At 37.8% G+C, this 20977-nt stretch overlaps 1 protein-coding gene across 1 annotated transcript in view; it reads right to left on the reverse strand.

Moving 5' to 3' along the window:
* Positions 1 to 350: 350 nt before the first annotated feature.
* ZNF438 (zinc finger protein 438) overlaps positions 351 to 20977 on the reverse strand; it is a 47629-nt gene continuing 27002 nt past the window's right edge. Inside the window, 4 exon segments of the mRNA XM_050320221.1 lie at positions 351 to 1609; positions 3171 to 4338; positions 4341 to 5018; positions 18826 to 18882. Of these exon segments, the coding sequence (XP_050176178.1) occupies positions 997 to 1609; positions 3171 to 4338; positions 4341 to 5018; positions 18826 to 18853 (2487 nt within the window). The 5' untranslated portion in view covers positions 18854 to 18882 and the 3' untranslated portion in view covers positions 351 to 996.

Consider the following 20977-nt stretch of genomic DNA (forward strand, 5'->3'; position numbering starts at 1 on the left):
AACAGCTCACTCCCTGTACCACAGACTCACGAGTGAAGGAACAATTCCTCTTTAGAGCCAGAGACTGGATCAGCTGTAGAGGTACAAAAGTGATACACCAAGGGTGCAAAAGGCAGAGTGCTAACAGTGTTGGCAGTGGTGCTGCTGTGACTGGAGGTACAAGGAATGCACTAAAAGTGAACTGTGAGACGTGCAGTCTACTGCACAATGTCAGACTTCCCACGTGTAACCAACTCAGATCACTATTTTTAAACCAAACTTGTTCTTTTTCATAAAGCAGTCAAGCCTGAAGGGCTTCATCTTCATGGTCGGCAAATAATTCATCTTCAACCCAAAAAGCCACAGGCAAATAAATATACGTAGATTTTTTATTCATAAAATACAAAATCTTTGCTATTGCCAGGACAGAATTTAATACAAAAAAGGCCTGCAAGCAATAAACGTGGTTGAAGACACTAAAATCAAGGAAACCAGAATGAAACTTTCTGAAATTACAGATTATAAAGCTCCTGAATGCCAGCTGCAGGTATGCACAAGTGACAAACAGAACTGCATGGAAACATGTATTTACCACAGAATTTGGAAGCACAATTGGGACTGAAATTAAACTTACACTAGGCTTTGTCGTTTCATTCAAGATTGAGATTGCTTCATATAAATTGATTTATTTCAGTGAGTACAGTATAATTTAACTCGATCTTTTTCTTTGATGTTAATCATTAGTATTGGGTTTTTGCTGCTATAAAGTTCCTTAAACACAAATTTTAAGTACAGTTTTTTAATCAGCTTCCAAGTACCCATCTGGAATGACACTGAGTAAATAAACTTTCTATTCACCAAAATAAAGATTAGCATAACTTAAAAAAACAAACAATAAACCCACTCAACAAAACTTTGAAGCGATACTTCTATTGAATTAGTTTAGCAAGATAGTGAAAACACCTAAAAAATTTGGTAAGGTAGTTAATGTTTTTCATAACATTGTAGAACTGAGCTTCAATATTCACCATTTTTAGAAAATTCAGTAATCCCTTGTTTTGATACTAAACTAAAAATTGTCCATAAAGTGGAAGGGTCTTCGCAATTATGATGACTCTTCCAATGATAAAAAAGATCCTCTTTTTTTCCAAATAACTGTTTGCATAAAATGCAGTTATAGCCTGCTTTAGACCAAAATTCCATTTTTTTGCTTGCTGTACCAAACCCCATATTTTGCATCTCCTTGCTGGTTTCACCACTTCTTGCCTGAGTCCCTTCACCTTTAGATAAAATATTGACATTATTCTGATGTTGGAAGTATATCTGTCTTTTCAGTTTTGGAAAAGTATAAAGCTCCTCCTCATGGGCACTGCATTTTGCTAAATGTCTTCTCTCATTGTGCTGTTTCCAGAAGTGGGTTGTATGTTTGATCAGTTCCCCTTTCGCTCCTCTATTTCCTTGCAAAGCCCCTTCCGTAACTCTTCCCTGAATCTCTTCTCCATGACAGCACAGTAAATGGAACTTCATTTCACCAAAAGACTGTGCAATAAACTGGCATCGACCACATTTGACCTGCATTTTCACTCCTCCCGGGTTATGGAATAGGTCCTCAAGATTGCACTTATTTCCCCTGTTAAAAAAAAAAAAAGGAAATACAAACTATTTCAGTATTAGCCAGGCACAGAAGAGGGATGGCAATTTCTGTCATAAGTTCCAAGAAGAGATGACAGTCATGAAACACTTTCAATTAAAAATAAGAATTGTCTTTACAGTATCTAATTCATTTGGAAGAGGGGGAAAAAAAAAAAGAAAATAATTGTAAGGTTGTTTAGGAAGCAACTGAAACTAAATGTTATTTGACACTTCTGAATTTAAGAATTGCCTCGGTAGAAATAACCTTTTAACAACACTAGCCTTTTAATAAAAGGTTGATAATATTTTTTAAAGTTCCTGATTCAGTGAGATCAATCCAAATACTTCTAGTGCTGTGCTAGAAAAGTGAAAAATGACTATTATCTGTAGAGTACTACTAAAACTTCCTTGTTTACAGAGAGTGATCTAAGATCAATTTAAGGCTACATCACATGTCCCACCTCCCTTTCCAAGATGGAAACAATGAAACTTCAAAGTTTCTTGGTTTTTTTCCCCTAAAAGTCTGTAACATGGTTTAGAAAAGTCTGAATACCTAATTCACAATTAGACAGCCCCTCTCCCTGATTTAGGACAGCTCTGCAGTATAAAGGATACACAGTCCCTGGTAACCTAAGGCAATCAAAACAAGATCTCCTCAGAAATCTTCTCAGAACATCTAGGAAAAGGATAATACTGTATTTATACACATTAGACAGATTACCCAGCAAAACAGATAAACTAAATGATTCACTTTGTGATGACTAGTAAGACTGACAGAAAAGTGCTGGTGTTTCTTAGGCTCAAGACCTTAAAAATTTCTAACTGATGCCCCAGAGAGTGAAGCTACACAAAGTAAAATGAGTAAAATTGCACTGTAGTGTTGCGGTGAGGAGTCACATTAAAGGCCTGAATGTTCTTCAGTGAAAGTAAATGCACAGTGGAACAAACAAAAAAGCCAACATTTATATTGTGTCAAGAAATTTCACCCCAAAATCACAATGTAGAGGTATAAGAAGGTTTTATTCATCCTAATATGGTAAATGTTAACTTTTCTACTTGGCTGAATGATGGCAAAAGCAGCAGTAATCAACACACAAAATGGATTAGCTCACAACACTCCATAGAAGGAAATGATATTTAACAGGGAAAACTAACTATAAGCTAATAATGAAATAAGAATTACTTCTTGCTTACTGCAGTTGGTTCACCTATCTTTTAGGGAAACCCCCAAAACAGGTAGGACAGAAGACAGTGCAGATTAACAGAGTATTAACTAACTGATCCAAACAGCTCCAATGGCAATATGTTGGGTGTTACTAGAATATATGCAAAATTACTTAGGATACTCAAGTGTCAGTAATGCTTTATAGTCAATAAATCAGCTAAAATATACTGGATGGTCTAATGGATTGACTAAATTAAAGGACAATATTTAAACCATTAGGAATCTCACTTGGCAGGAGGGGAAGCAACAATTTTCCTAATGGTGATGTTTATGAAATTCCACTGACAACTTGAAATCCCATTTCCACTAGCATTTAATTAGTGAAAATGCTCACCTCTCTGTAGTTTCTTCTGTCTCTTTTATATTCGTGTCTCTCTTCTTTAAAGCATCTTGCATCTGTTGCTCGCTAGGAGAGGGCTCTGTGCTGATAACAACCCTGTGGACTTCTCTGAGGTGGCCAAAATACACTTTTGCATGGCCAAAAACCTTAGCACAAAATTCACAGCACACCAGCTTTTTGGGTTTGCCTTCATTGTGGTGAAGTTTCATATGCGTGCTGAGCCTCCCAGAATGGATGTACGCCTTCTGGCAAATCCGACAGATGTAGGGTCGTTTCTTGGTGTGGGAGTTCATGTGGTCCTGGAGACGGTGCTTGAACTGGAAGGTATGGTTACAAACGGGACATCTGTGCAGTGTCTTAGGTGTGGCTGAACATGCATTTCTACTCGAATCGCTTGATTTAGCTGATGTAGAGTCACTTTGCTTGTAACTCAAACATTTGGTGGCGAGTGAACCATTTAAAGGAACTGTTTGCTCTGAATGGACACGAGGTGGTGTCTCTACTACTGCTGCAGAAGTCAGTGGAGCGAAGGTCTGCACAACTACCACTGGCTTCGGTCTGATACTACGGTATTTCTTCACTGCTTCTGCTTTTTTGTCTTCAGGTGTCTGAATATCAACCTTTGCTCTCTCTCTTCCTTCTCTAAACTTGTTAATGATGCACTTCCTTCGCTTGGTCTGAAAAGCCAATAAATCATCCGGGGCTCTTCTTCTCCTGCCTCTTTTTTTAGAGGCTGCACTGTTCAATTTTTTAAGACTGTCGACATCCACTTCACTGGATGGAGAGAAGACATTTTCTGGAATGGTTTGTTTGGGGACTTGTGTAGACGATACAGCTAATTCCTTATCAAATGCTTTTTTTTTTGTCAATGCTGGTGTCTTTTCACATTCACATCTTAGTGAAGGACCAGAAACATCCACAACATTAATATTCTGCTTAGATTTACTGAACACTGAGTTTTTCGTCCTTGAGTAAGGCAAAATAGGAAGTTTTCCTTTTGGTGATGATGGAGTCATCTGTATTGTACTGCCAAGAAATGCTGGTGACAAGACAGCAACAGGATTTGCAGAATTTGTGGGTTTTTCCTTTAGTTTCTCAGATGTCATGACTGACTTTCTTGTGGTTTCTGATGCTGTCTTCACAGAGCGTAGACTTAGTTTGGGGGATTAATTGTACTTGCTGGCTTGGATAAAGCGTCTTTAACTAGAGATGGTACAGAAATCTTACTGTTAACAATTTCAGCTTTGTTCATTAAAGGAGGTCCAGATTCCACACAGTTGCTTTTATTTACTATTGTGGCAACTGCAATTTCAGATGAGTCACAGTCTGTTAGAGTCGCTTGCTCAGTTGAATCTGAACTAGAATGAGCTTCAGGACAGTCTTCAGTTACAGTAGACACAGGGGAAGTCTGTGATGAGACCAATGCGTTGGTAGGAATCTTCTTACGTGCACCCAAACCAGAGATTTTCACCATTTCTTTGTCACCCAGCAATTTATTCCTTACATACTGGTACCTAGGGATAGGCAGCTTTAGGTTGTCAGAGGGGGCCACATTTGACTGCTGGGCTTGCTGTGTTAGGGCACGGGCCACATATGGCACAGCCAGCAGGGAAAACGTCCCCTCCTGACCAGCCACCTGCATGACAGCGTAGTTCTGAGCTGGCACCACCAGTGGTTTAGAACCTGCAGCTGAAATCGGCGTCTTTGGCTCAGGCAAAGATGACTGAAGACAAGGAACCACTCCAGATGTTAAAATTTTTGGTACCATTTTTGGAGCAATGGTCCTAAACTGACTTTTCTTCTGAAAACTTTGTATAATGTCTGAAGGGGGTTGGTGTTTATCTGTAAGAAAAACATAACAAAGCCGCAATATGAAATACAGCATTTCTTTTTTAAAAATTACTGTCTCAAAACTAAAACTGCTTACAAAGGATACTATAACACACAAACTTATTAAAAATATTCTGGCATTTAAATGAACATCAAATTAAATTTAGAATTGAAAAAGTTTCATGGACAAAACAAAAGCATTGCCTGAAGCAATGTGCTTGAACACAAATATACAAAAAAAAATCCCTCTTAAATGGATGTTTAATTCTAGGTTAGAAACTACATGGCATTTTAGAACAAATACACCCATAAGCCTCTTCAGTCCTGGAAAAGCTGGACTAGCATGCTGGCAATATTGAGCTGGAAGAACAGGGCCAGGACACAGACCTTTTCTGAGCACCTGCTCTGATCACATCTCTCAAACAGAATCATGCTATCTTTCAAAATTTCTGTAACATTTAGAATTTGTGGGTTTTATCAGACAAAGACCAAAGGTTGCCTGATGAAGTCTTAAAAAAAATTGCTAAAACCCAGGTAAATAATGTATAATAAAATCAAAGAGGTCTTAAAAGATGTCTTATTGTTAAATATCCAATCACACATATTGCTTATTTGCCATTAATGCTCAACAGAACTACTGCAGTAAGTTATTCAAACATTTTCTTGAAAGATCCCAACAATCTGGACCATTGAAAATTCAGCTACAAAGATCCCAAGCAGTAAGGCACCTTGGGAAGACAAAAATCACTTTGAGGAAAGAATCACATTAGAACAGAATACATAAAAGTAAATGCAATACTACAGTAAGGTAATTCCTCGCAATACTGCAATACCTTGCAATATTGCAGTAAGGTAATTCCATAGGAAAGTTTCTATTCCTTGCCATTTTAAAAATTATATTACAAATGCATTTATATATGGTTCTGGACTTAAAAAGGTAACTGTGAATTACTAAAAAGCACTGGAAACTCCAGTATCATCTTAATCCTGGATGCTCTTCTCAGAGGTCACACACTTTGCAACATGCACTGTAAGTTACAGACCTATCCTATTTCATGACCAGAACTCCTGGACAGAGAGACATGCACACTCATGGTATGCACATGTGCAGTAAATCCACTGCCTTCAGGACATGTAGGATTCACTGAACAATCAAATATAAACTGTACAGTTCATACACAGTAGGTCTGATGCTTATCAAAACTCTTTGATCCACAGCAGATTCATAGAGCAATAACTATGCAGGGCATAAGCCTTTGATCCTTTTATTGCCATCTACAGCATCAAACACCAAGTCCATTATGTATCTTCTTTATCCTCCAATTAAGTGAAACTACTGGGCACCACCAAAACTTTCTGCTCAATGTCTGTAGAGATATTCTAAATTTCTAGACATTCTGTGCAGACTGGGTTACTGTACATATGGAAATCCTATACAGAGATCCCTGTACACAGGGATAAGTCCAGGCCTACAGAGTTTGGGAAATCTGGAAAAAACCAAAACATGGCACATTTAAAACTGTTTTTCCACAGCTTTTTTTATTCTCCATTTTCTTTTTTTTTTTTTTTTACAACTTACAGTCACTAAGTATATAGAAACCTTTACAGTTTCAGCTGGTAAGACTGCTATTGCTATTCAGGTGATTATTTGATTCCTGCAGGGTATCTTCTAGTTGCTGCTTTGGAGTAAACACTTTTAAGAACCTCTGAGGGGAACAATAAAATAATGTGAAGTATTGCAATCACTAACCAAACTAGCCCTGAACTTCAGTGCTAGGTACAAGTCAAATAGTATAGCTTAAATACAGCAGATGACAGAACAAATATCCTTTCTTTTTAGGGACAGAGTCAGCTCTTATTTTTCCAGATTACGCTTGCCACACACTGATAATAAAGACTTTCTCCAAACCAGCAGCTATTCAGCTTGCCACTATATTCAACATGAAGCTGTTTCCATTCTCTCTCCCATTTGGCTTGTTCCTCTCTCTTTGTATTTCAAAATTTCATTCATTGATTTACACAAAGGTTTTAGGAAAGCTAGCACACCTGCGCTACTCAAAGTTACAGGGCATCTGCTCCCCAACCAGTGGTAACAGGAAAAGGCAGATGTTTTGCTGTGGACATGCCACTTCTACAAAGGTGCCGAAAGGGCAGTTGAAGAACCACAACATAAAGGTTAGTTTGAGGTTAGGAGGATATATTCATAGAAATAATGCATGGCACTAGCTTTAAAAAGAACCACATGTTTCTCAAATGCCTTGATTTGCCTACTGTAAAATTAAGCAGTAAAATCACTTTTCTATAAGGAGAGTATCTCCACATATTTTCTCAGTATTCCACAAAAAACTACTGCTCTAGAAGCCAAGATCTTCATGAATATAAAAAATGCTCTTTGAAACAAGGTCTGTTTAGATCAATATCCTCTTTATGCAGTTAACACAATACTAAGCATTGACATAACTGTTTGAGAAAGGGTTTTTATACACCCTTTTTCCAACTAGTGTAATTTTATCACAAATACATCTTCCAGGCAAGCTGTTTCAATATAACTTTTCAATATAACTTTTTTTTTCTTTTTTTCCCAAGTTTACATTAGACAGTTTAGTGCAGAATGTTCATTGCAGCGCTTCTAGTAAGCAAAGTGAGTTCACTTCCCTCTCGTCCAACACAGCTACTGCAGTTAAGCTGCTTAGCCAGTGCCTAAATATAAGGAAGGGCTAGATGCAGACTAAATGTCTGATATGCTTCAGACTTGAGTAAGATTTTCCTAGCAGGCTAGGAAAGCTAATTGGAAGAACTGGTAGAAGACTATTTAGTATCTTGGATCACGAAAAAAGCAGCCAGTTAATTTACAGACTCGCAGCCAGTTAATTTACAGACTCACAGACAGTTAATTCACAGGTTCTGCTGACCCCACCCAGAGTGTGCAAGTATCATCAGTGACCAAAATTATGTTTTCCATTTACAATTGGTGAAAAGATTCAACAATTTCCTTTCCACAAAGACAGCCCTACAGTAACTCATGTCTTCACCACACTGAAGGACTTGGATATGCTCTGACTGTCTGGCTAGTGGAAAGACTGTTTGGAAACTTCATATGCATTTTTCAGGGAGATTTCACTTCTTCCAAAGTTTTTCTGACTCTGATTCAAAGGACTCACTTTGACTTGACAGTTGTGACCTGAGGAAAGGCCTTTGTGCCTATGCAATCTCATGAAGTCTTGCACCTAAGAAGGACAAGTTTCTGTTAAGGGAGGTTCTGCAGTGGCATTTGTGAAGATGGCCCTTGGTTTTGGACAACATTCCTTCTTCAAGTCAGTCTACAGGTCCTTCACTGAAAAGCAATGATTTTTATACTTTCTCTAAAATGAAAAGATTAGAGTTAATATCTGAAGCACATGAAGCTTATTTTTAACTCAGTCTTTCAGATAGGTGTGGACTTGCGGCAACAGGTACACACTTTTAAATAATTAAGCACAAGGCTAAATCAAATGCAATTCAACCCACTTACTTTAAAAATCTCTGTTAAAAGATTAATGGTTACTATGATAGGACCTGCAAGTATCAAATCACTCAGAAACTTGCAGCATCTCATAAGCTTTCATCCCTTCTAAATAACCTTAAAACTGTATAAGAGTGGACAGTGACACATCAATAGAAAAATCAATGATGCTTCAAATTCTCTGATATAGCCATGCTGGGAAAAGTCTGCCAGAGGAATGGGAGTCTTCCATGAGGCTACTCTTCCTCAGTGGTTCCCCTTCCTTCCTACGTCATCCAAGTCTAGTCTACTCCAGTCTGATCTGCCTTACTTCTGTCCTTCCTTCAGTTTGTTTTCTCTGTAAAGCACATAACATTGCTGAACTCAGACATTCTAGAAAGCATCAGAAGAAATTTTTGCCACTATCTGGTCTATTTTAAACATAACCACCAAAATGCCACAAACCACTGTGTAGCAGTGTTAATTGTTTGCAATAATCCTTGTAGGTCCATCTCAGTTGTGCATGTATGTGTTTAATTTGTGTATGAATGGAGAGATGAGAGGGAAAAAACCCCAAAAAAAGATCACCTTGTCTTAAAGGAAGACAGAGTATAGATGAAGAAGATTAATGAAATATTTTATTAAATGCACATTTACATTGCTGAGTCTTTTGCTGACTTTGAAAGGAAGAATCTGTTCTATGGGAAAGAAAAAAAATTCACTTTTTAACAGACAACACCAGATCTTTTTTTGCCAATGACAGTTAATCATTCGTTTTGACAAATCTCCATACACACTAAATACCTGTGGATACTGTCTTTCCAGCACAAGTCTTTTGCTTTTGCTGACCCAGCATACTTTGTTGGACACAATGTTTCTCTGCAGGATTAGCATGCAAAAAACCACCACCTGCAAAAGTGCTCCAGTCAGTTATAAATAGATTCCAGGACAAAAAAAAAAACCAAAACAACCAAACAACCCCCAAAACCAACAAACCCCAGAAAAAGACGATATAAAATGACAATAGTTAATGCATTAGGAAAGCTACTGCTTCTTTCTCTTTGCCATTTTTCTCTCCTCAAAATATGTTCTAAAATCCAATATATTACATGCCAAATACAAGGTCATAGCTTAATAATTGAGCAAAGCTGGTTAATGTGGCAAACAGATGGGATGGTCTGGTTTCAGTGTCATGGCAGACAGTCAACAGCAGCAAAATAAAAAGCTCAGAAAAGTGAAGGTTCAATAGCTTTAGTGAGGCTTTTAAATACAGGGGTTAAATTCTATGCTGATTTACACTTGCCATAATTCCACATAAATCAATGGAACTACAGATATTCTAGAAAACAGAATTTGGCCTTCTAGGTTCAAAACTAGCTTTGCCACACACCTATACAAAATAAGATTGGTAATAAAGCCTATAAACCATGAATGTCCAACTCCATACATTATAGCAATTAATTTGCAGTTCTACCTTTTCTAATAATAACTACTTGGGTGGAATGCTCTGTTCTGGGTATTTGCTTCAGATAATTTTCTAAAATTAATTTCAACAGGAAATGCCAGCCATTCTCAGTTATGTCTGTATTTAAAAAAAAAAAATTAAAAAAGAATCTAGTAACACTTCTGTGCATTAGGTAAAGACCTTGATATGCGACACAGCAATGTCTCTTTGGTCTGTGAAAAGCTGCCAACATTTGGCAAAGTTGTAAGCTCTGGGCATGTGTTCAATAGACACTTTAAGCAGCTAATTTTTCCAATGATTACATTCTATTGACTGTGCCCCTGCTTCAGGCTGGGCTGGATTTTCCCTGAGCTATAGCTTGGGGTCCAAACACCCAAACTGGAACAAGAAAATGGCATCTCCTTATCTCTGAACTACAGAGCTGACAGTGTGGAAGAGAAACACGGATATATACAGGACAGGCAGAAAAAGGACAAGAGGACTAGAAATGAGACCTGAAAAGTGCCTAGGCCAAACAGTCAGGGTGGGATATGGGAATTACACACACGCTTAAGATAGGTAACCAACATTACCATTACATGTGATTTGGAGAGGAGAAGCATTCAAGCCAAAGGGAGAATCTCACATTTTTTACCTTTTTAGTACTTGATTTTTCAAAGAGTAATATAATTATGTTTACATAAGAGTGCTTTTGTGCAATTTAAACTAGTTTAGAAAAATAAACAATATAACAAAGTATTCTAATGTGAGATTGGAAAAATTACAGTGCATCATTCACACAAACACTAAGATACAGAATGTGCAAATACACCTAGAAAATTTATTCTTGTATACTACAGGAGGAACGAGATCAGTTCTAGAAAGGAACATTAGAACTCTTTGAAGCTATAGATAATTAATTCTGATTTGAACATAAATGTGATTTGCTAGTTGTTCACTAAGCATTTTATAATTCAGAAAGGTCTTCTCTACTTTACAGTCTGTGTAAGTTTATTGTCTTCAGGGATTAGGATTATAGTGCATTTCAAGAAACTCTGTGAGGAGTAGGATGCTTCCTGGATTCCTTAAATGGTCTCCAAAAGACTCCTCTTAGCAGAAGAATACATTACAATAACAAAGGTACACAATAAAAATGGGTTTTTTGACATTAACTGGACTCGACTGAAGCAGATGTTCAACATTAAAATTTCTAGTGACATTTTTTAGTGTGGGAATAAGCTGAAACTATTTTTGGCATAAACTGTCACCTTGCAGAGATAAGTCATACAGTAATCCAAGACCATGAGTACACAGTTCGTATTTCACAGAATCACAGAATATGCCAAGTTGGAAGGGACCCACAAGGATCACTTAAGGAAGTTCATCAGTTTCCTGTCTAATTCAGTCTTCTGTTTTTGCTAGAAACATCCTTAATGCACTATTGATCATATATTGATATATGCCAAAATTTGTACAGATCTAACACAACTTATGAAAAAAAAAAGATGATGTCACTTTATCAATTTCCAGAATTGCTTTCCTCTGTTGTTTGAAAGTAGACATAGCAGATGCTTCATTATCATGCTGTCATCTATCTAGACTTTGGTGAGGCCTTTGATATGGTCCTCCTTAACATCATGTTCTCTGAATTGGAGAAGTATGGATTTGATAGATGGTCTGTGGGATGGATAAGGAATGGGCTGGCTGGTTGCAGCCGGAGGGTAGTGGTGAACAGCTCAGGGTCTGTATGGAGATCAGTGACAAGTGGTGTCCCTCAGGGGTGTGTACTGGGACCAGTGCTGTTTAATATCTTCATCAATGACAGAGACAATGGGATTGGATTGAGTGCACCCTCAGCACGTTTGCAGGCAAAACCAAGCTGAGAGGTGCAATTGACACGCCTGAAGGAGGGGATGCCTGAGGGACATGAACAAGATCAATAAGTGGGCCCAGGGGAATCTCATGAGTTCCTGCACATGGATCAGGACAATTCCTGGTATCAATAAAGGCTGGGGGATAAAGTGATTCAGAGCAGCTCTGCCAAGAACTTGGGAGTACTGGTGGATGAAAAACTGAGTATAACCTGGCAATGAGCACTCGCAGTCCAGAAAGCCAATCGTGTCCTGGGCCACATCAAAAGCAGCATGGGCAGCAGGTCGAGGGGGGGATTCTTGCCCTCTACTCCGCTCTGTTGAGACCCCACCTGTAGTATTGTATCCAGCTCTGGGGTCCTCAGCACATGAAAGACATGGACCTGTAGGAGCAGGCCCAGAGGAGGGCCACAAAAATGACTGGAAGGATGGAACACCTCTACACCTCTTCTATGAGGAAAGGCTGAGAGAGAGATGGGGTTGTTTAGCCTGGAGGAGACTCCAAGAAGACCTTATTGCGGCTTTTCAGTACTTGAAGGGGGCTTAAGAGAAAGATGGTGACAGACTTTCTTACAGTGACTCTAGAAACAGGACAAAGCACAGTGGTTTTAAACTAAAAGAAAGCAGATTCAGACTAGATACAAGGAAGTAATTTTTTACTATGATCTGCCGATCAGTCTCACCCGGCATCTTTGTTTCAAAATCTCTGCACTCAGAGAAAAGTGTAACATAAAACAACACCCATAAAAAAGGAAACTTCTTAAACAAAAGTTAACCCATCAAGATATCAGTGTATTTAGTCACTACATTATCAGCATTAGCAACAACATAAGGAGGTAATTTTTGATTTCTCATAGATTAAGATTTCATAGGTCTCTGCACTGTCCCGACACAAGTAACTTTTAAAACATGTATGAAATACTATTTCTATAGGAAGTAACAAGTGGCCAACAGCTTTGAGGTAACCTTTCTGAGTTGTAGCATCAGATGTATTAGCCACACAGGTAAATCAATATTCAAAAATAACATCTTATATAAAATGTGGGCAATGCAAGGCTTAACATAACCTCCTATTAAAAAAGCCTTTTTTGTGCTACTGTATAAAGGAAGAAAGTCCTTCCTAAGAGACAGAACATATACACATAAGCGATTTTTAGACGCTTTTGCTATGGTTTTAAAATACATTTATTAGCATATCTACATGCTCTCTTAACACCTCTCATGTAGTGTTTGTGAACTTTAAAAGCTTTCCATTTTTTTTTTGAAGGCACAGTCTTTCAAGTTATAAGCTACTCATTTCTTATTAAGGTCAACAAAATTAATAGGTCTTAAGAGATCAAAATATTTTCATATCAAGAAAACTGACATAAAGAGAGCCAGGCATAAAGCATCTGTAATTACTAATAACTTTTTCCACCTTTACAGCTGAAATCACACGCAGACTTTTCCCACTATGGCAATAAGAGAAGTCAGGAATGAGGTTTATGCAGATAAATCTAAGGGCACAAGATGGGTCCTGGCCTCTGCAACCACACAAATCACTATTAAATTTAATATCTATCTAAGAATGGAACTTCTGTCTGAGAGACATTGTTCAATACATCATCAAAGACTGTGTTTCAGCTTCTATATGCCTCTGCTAGTTTCAGCAACCAAACATGTCAGCTTTCAAGTGGGCATTATCTAGAAACCATGCTGCTCTGACAGAATGCAATAGAGAAGAATGGAAATTATTTTGGTATCACTGTAAATCTGGTGTTTATCTGTTTTGGTTTTGGTTTTGCCCAGTCATTCTGTTCCACAGAGGACACCATCCCTGAAGACTTGCAAAGCAAGGCTGCAGTGATGCAGCCACTTGGGGGAACTAATTGTTCAGAAAATAGCTGAAGGGAGGTGATGGAAGCATTGGTCATAAACTCGTAATTCATAACCCTCCAATAGCATTGCAAATATAAATTAGGTACTTTAGAAGGTGGGGATAAACACTTGTAATTGGATTTTTAAAATTATTTCCTAGGAGAGTTGCCAGTTGAAATTTCTTTCACTGAGCTTCAGGAAAGATATGGACCTAAACAGTAATTCATCCACTGCAAAGTCAATGTCAATGTAAAGTCATTTCTAACAGGTCTATCAAGATCAAATCAACCTGGACAGTATCTTGATATGCCTAATGTAAGTGGTAATTAATAGACTTATTTTTTTCTTAAGTGCAGGAAACAATAATGACCCAGTCTGATAAAAAAATTATGGCAGAATACTTCAGAAACTATGCAGCACAAAAAGGTTAAGTAGAAACATTTTATTAATAAATCATAAAATATTTTCTGATTAGATTTTTGCTCTCCATTCAAAGAAGAGAACATATCTACATCTCTACCCTCCTCAGGACAGAAAACACATATGTCTGACTGCAGTAAGGAAATGATGCTTTTTACTCCCCAAATTTATTTTTTTTTTTTGCGAATACTGATGTGCAATTAGAGAGCACGACAGAAGAGCAGAAGTGTTATTCCTTCAATAGAGCACCACTTTTTGTTTTTGGGGAAAAATCAGAGCACTTCTTTCTAAAGAAAGACTGTATGCAAGAGAAAACAATTTGCCACTTTGGCTCAATAGAGCAAATATATTTTACCTGAGGCATTGAAAACCTGTAGTACAAACTCGGAAAGTGCTCTCTCATTCAAAATGAGCAGAAGATCAGAAGACTGACTGGTTTGGCTTGGCCTATTTTTGGAATCTTCTGTTATGAACTATATGCAAAGTTTATCACTCCCCAAAGAAAGGCCAGAACAATTGTTGAACTTCAAGGATAGTTGGTGAGTATTTCCTGAGGGATTTTGTAAATAGCTCATTTCTTTTGAAAATGACCTAAGTGGTGTAAGTTTTCAATGGGGAATCTCAGTCCAAGGTTTCTGTTTGCTCTAGCTGTGCCCCCTTTTCTTTCTTCATGACCCAGATTTCTTCAAAAAAGACTCTTCACCTCTGGCTGAGATATGCAAAATATTGCCACCTGTAGTTAATTCCACTAAAGATTAAAACAATAATAAAGATTAGAGAATATCTACAGTACTTCAAAAAGGTATGTATATTTTTTCAAATACAGGCACGGTCCTGTATAGCATAGGAAAACTAAAACATCTTCTGTAATACATCCCCTAGCTAGGCAGACATTAGTTTTCAGAACATATAAAATTATCACTTGGTGCTGAACCCAAACATAGTTAGGCCTTACTGACAGTAGGATGTAGCAGAAAACAATTTAAATTACAGTATCTGACTGGTTTTCCTCCCCCTGTGCATAATTTGCAATGCTTATTGGCATTGCTAAGCTTGCTAGTCACTGTGCTGTTTCAAGGCAGCACTGGTTCTCCAAACAAAGTACTAGATGTGCTGTAAAGGAACCACCGAATATACTGCTGAGAGGTGATACCGTATCAGCAAACACTGGCAATGGTGCCAGAGTACAAGGCAGTGGAAACAGGAACGCAGTCCACAGGAATGTAGGCCAAAGATTATATCCTTAGCTTGATGTGTGCCGAAATATCAGTCCCTTTCTAATTAAATTCCCGTGTGTCTGGCGGGTGCTGGCAGACAAAGGAGCCCCTCGGTGCCGAGTCCAGCAGGGGGAGTTGGGCGCCCATGGCCGCAGCCTCCGGCCAGCGCGGCGCCAGGCGAGTCCTGCTGCTGCCGGGAAGCCACTCCCGGGCACCTCCTGTTCTCCAAGCGCCAGCTCCCTTTGGGTCTGCAACTCGCGACGACTACCCTACAGTAATTTTCAAACAACAGACAAGGTGAACTATTTCTCTAATGGTTTTGCAACGCTAAATATGGCTTGTCCTGAAAAATCCCCGAAGTCATGGAATCTTGTGCAGCATTGCACACAACCTCCAAACAACTCTGTGGTATTTCAAATTCTACCTCTGCAAACTTTTCCGTCAATTCAATGGTTTGTATAACTTGAGAACATCTTGAAGCAAAGCAGTTGAGCTTGCCTGTTTAAAAGTAATTGCTCCTATTAAACTATTTAGTATCTTCTATAAATGCAATACAATTATTGTGCAGGAGATTAAGAAAAAAAAAATCCTTTAGTGATTTTGCATTAATCTAGTTGATGTCCTAAATGGTATGTCCATGTTACCAGAAGCACCAGTATTTATAATAGATGTTCTTCTTTCGGTAGACATGTGAAAACAAAGCACTGTTACCAACATATTTTCCCATCCCACGGAATACCCTGGAATCTTTGTGAAACTTTCTCGCTTTCATCACTGCTCAGCTCATCACACAAACCATCTGCATAAATAAAGATGTAAGCATCTGCCGTATGGCAAATGGTCTCAGGGGCAGATGTTTTTATCCTTGCATTCATGTCACTGGCTTGGATACATTATTTGAACAGATGTACACAATCTGAAAGTGTCGTGTCCCACAGTGAAACGTCTCCAACTGCTTTCTATCAAAGTACATAAATGCTATTTGCACCTGCATTTATGTTAACGATATAAAGGCAGCAGGGGTTCCAGCAACGTGAGAGCTGATGCTAAGAAACACATTTACATGGCTAATTGAAGTTTGAGGTCTCCCAGCACCAAGTGACCATACTAGCATGGATACAAAATGTACTGAACTATACATTAACTTTAAAAAAAAGCCTATGGATTTAAAAAAAAACCAAAAAAAACCCAAAACATACTCAAGTAGCAAAACCATTACTTTTTCTGGTGATATACTTTTCCAATGTATATTTTAAAAATACAAAACGTATTAAATAAATTCCTAGGTAAATCACAACAGCCTTATATTTTGCAAAATATTTGTATAAGACACACAATTATTTCATGTCAGAGTCATTAAAAAAAAAAAAACATTTTATATATCTGGCAAGGCCAAAGGTTTTTCAGTTCACTGAGGTACACTGGTATTTTATGTCATTATTGAGCATTGTAAAAAAAACCCATCACTTGCCCAATGGTAAATATTTAACATGAGTGTGAATGACAGGATATGATGCTTCAATGATAATTTCATAATTCCTAGGAAAAAATAAAATCTGAGAAGTTAGATATTTATCATTATTCAGAAAAGTGCATCTATTTGAACATGGAGTTACGATTGCTTGTCATATAAAAGATAATCACCTTTCTTATAAAATATTTTAAACTGAGAAAAATACAGATGTCCTGAAGGAGTACAGATTCAATTACAGAACTCCTGCTATTACATGACAAATCACAGTAGCGAAGGGTTTATGCTGTCACTCAAAGAATTTGCACTAATCATTACTTCCACACTTCACTGAAAAATAACATGCACTTTTGAAGTATGGAAACGCTGACAAAAATGCTATACTGAATGTAACTGATGGATAGGTTCTACTATGAATATCATTTATTTTCAAACCTTTTATTTGTAAGAAACGTACCAATGTTAGACATGTACATAAATCATTATAAATTGCTAATAGCCTCCATATTTTCAAAGTGCCATATTTAAGAAACAAGTGGTGTTTGATGCAAAGACAAAAAAGTTTGAGAATAAAAGAGTAAAAAAAATTATAGAAAGTAATATATTTGTAGAATATCATCGTTTCACACTGATATAGTTCCTGGTCACCATCTAGTTATGACTTCTAAAACGAATGCTCACTTCCAAAGTCTGCCATTCACTCTGGGTGCAAGTTGATAATACTGGATAATACTGACTGGAATGGATTTTGGTTTAGGGGAAAAAAAAAAAAAAAGCCTTCAAAAAAATCTCAAAGCAAATGATTATTCAGTTTCAAGTTTGCAAACAGCTTCACAGTCTATATTCTCCTCCTCTTATCCAGAAATGGCTTTAACATAAGACTGTAACTGGGGTCAAATTCCTGTCACTTAAAGGAAAAATTAAATTCAGGCTTTTAAGTGTTCAGAGTAAGTACTTCAGTCACAAGCATACAGATGTAGAGAACACTGAGGGGTGGACAGCTTTACCCAACAGTAAGTACTATCTCCCTTGAAAGAATAGTCCCATTAGACACAGAACTCATCAATTAACATCAATTTGCATGACATGCTTCAGGAACCACTTCCTCAGAATTATTACAGCATTGTAAAAATACTCAGTCTTCACAAAACAGGTAAAGTATAAACTTACATGACAGTAAAAGCTCGAGGTTTCAAGTTAAGTAATATATAGTGCTTTTCTTAATTAACATAAGTACTAACAATGGAAACTTAACTGACAACCAGCAATGGTTCTGAAAGGTCCATTAGAGCAGATGTCGTATCCATCAAACATTCACTCCCATTTAAGAAGCATCATTAAAAATGACACTTGTGTTAAAAATCATATTTAAATGTCAGCATTGTGACAGATCGAAAGGGGGGAAAGGAAACTGAAGTTACAGCTACACATTTAGAGGTTTGGGAATACACATTTCAGCATAAGGATCCTTTCTAATAATGGAAGGAAAAAATCAAGACACTAACCCTACTGAAAACTATGTAAAACAAAAGTTGACTTTTGAAGAGACAAAACATGGAACAAAGAGTTAAACACAAAAAATGTTGGGATAGCAGTGCTGGAGAAAAGGCATTCCAAATTAAAAAAAAAAATCTAAGTTAATATTTATTTTCTTGTTTCTCCTCGTCTTGTAGCATAATTTGGAGATAGATTTGACTCCATATTATATGGGGATCAAATATAGCAATGATTTTTAAATATATGAGAATTAAAAAAAATGTAATAAAACCTGAACACTTAATTCTGCTGAATCAAACAAGAAGTAGATTTATGCTTTTCAAGCTTCACCTACAGGTGGTAACAGTAATTAGGAATGCCTTCAAGAAGAAAACAATTCTAGCTATTGCAACTGTTTAAAGTGATAAACCCTGCAATATAACAGCTTGTTTTTTTTTTTAAACCATACTACAGTAGAATAGTAGACAAGAGTCATACAGCAATTAATAAGGATGAAATTTCTTCCACATTTTGAATCACAAGCATCTAATTTCTAAAAGAAGTACAGAAAGCATACTATACCTGCAGAAATTGTTAATGGATTCTGCATTTTGCCCTCTAATAGTTACGGCAATGTTCCTGGAAAGAAATACAGATACTTAGAGGCTCTGATAATTTTTCAGAAACTAACCAAAAAATTAAAAGGACAATGGCAACAGTTTCCAGACCTGTATTTCAGAATGGATACCAGTATGTCCATAATTCATGCAAAAACACCACCAGAGTTTCAAAGCAAGTGTTTCTTTGGACCTTTATATGTGCTATCCATATTTCAACACTGTGCACTACTAACTTAGGCTTCTTGTAATTGAAAGCCCCTGTTAAAACCAGGAAAGAGGGTTGTAATGAATTCCATTGGGACAATGAATTCTTAAGAATCACAGACAATCATTTTCCTTTAAACACCTGTTGGAGAGGCTCCCAGAGGAGAACCACTACGCTGATCACAGGGCTGGAACACCTCTCCTATGAAGACAGGCTGAGAGAGCTGGGGATCCAAAGAAAAGAAGGCCCCAGAGAGACCTTAGAGCACCTTCCAGTACCTAAAGGCAGCCTGCAGGAAAGCTGGAGAGGGACTTTTTACAAGAGCACATACAGATAGGACAAGGGGTAATGGTTTTAAAGTGAAAGAAGGTAGGTTTAGACTAGATATTAGGAAGACATTTTTTACTATAAGGGTGGTGAGGCACTGGAACAGGTTTCCCAGAGAAGCTGTGAATGCCCAATCCCTGGAAGTGTTTAAGGCCAAGCTGGACACAGCTTTGAGCAGCCTGGTCTAGTGGAAGGTGTCCCTGAACACGGCAGGAGGGTTGGAACTAGATGGCCTTTCAGGTCCCTTCCGACTCAAACCATTCTGTGATTCTCTGTGACTGCATGGATCCCACAGAACTGACTGACCAGCAGAATCTTCTGTGGATACTACAATGAAGATATTAACTTGTTCTTGTGAATCAAATATTGCACTGCCATTTCTCCTGAATTTGATGTTGGTACTTAGAACAAGATCTGATGCACATTTGACAAAATGGCATTACATCAAATGGCCACCCAGTAACTTAAGAATTAGCTATTTCTCTCCATGGCAGTCAAGTGTGTTCTTCAAGCTTTGGTGAAGTGTGATTCAACAGTCAGGTAAGAAAGACATAGTATAATATAGTGACAATATAAAAACTGTGTTATTATCCACTTGGATTTTCTTTTTCATAAAATGGCCTAGCTTTTGGAATGGCTGCATAACAGTTTGGGGTTCAACTGACCACCACTGACATGTTTGAAGTCACAAAGGATATAAAGCTCTTTTTTCCTGATGCAGTTGGAAGCTTTGGGAAGGTAACAGATATGTCCATGGACTGACATAGATGGAACTACAACTTCTTGGGGGTTTACCCAGATCCAGGCCTTCATACCAGTGCACATCTACAACACTCCCACAAACAAATCCAGCTGCATAGATGTGGAGATTGCTCACTTTCCCAGACAATTTAACAGTCAAGAGAATCTTACATAAAGAACATGCCAAACATGCACTCAAGACCCACATAAAGTACCAAAAGATCGCTCTTGGTTAAATACAGAAATAGTTAGGACAAATTCTGATGCACTTCCCAAACAAAGCAAGTCTTGAATATATTTCTGTACCATCATGCAATTGACTCTCGAACAGCCATGGTGAGGTTTTGGGAAGGAGATGGTTCTGTAGCAGTGAAGTAAAAAAGGCAAAGCCAATTCCATTTTCAGGAAGTTCAACACCAAAGCATAAAAGAACATTAGTGTGGTTGCTGTGAGGAGACCTCTCAGTGAAGCTCTTTGGTACCTGTATCTACTCTGCTGAGCCATACACATAATAAGCAGCTCTGGTACATCAACGAGCACCTCCTGGCAGAGGTTTGCTGATGAGGATCAGCAGACTCCAGGCTCCCCCAAAGAGCCTCTGTCCGTGGTACTTAACCAACCAACCTCTGAGCTGTCAGACCCAGCACAAAAAACACGTGTCAGCTCATCCAGATGTAGCTTAATGTCAGGGGAATGTACAGACAACTTCCTTAACATACAAGAATGGAACAGACCACTTCAATGTAATTTTGGAATGGCAAAACACTTCTAGAAACTAGTGTGGGGTTACAAATTCTGTGTCACCCACACTGTAAGATATCCTTTTTTAGGACTACATTGA

This window comes from Myiozetetes cayanensis, unplaced genomic scaffold, assembly GCF_022539395.1.
Source record: "Myiozetetes cayanensis isolate MyiCay16 unplaced genomic scaffold, myiCay2020 scf1, whole genome shotgun sequence".
NCBI lineage: Eukaryota > Metazoa > Chordata > Aves > Passeriformes > Tyrannidae > Myiozetetes > Myiozetetes cayanensis.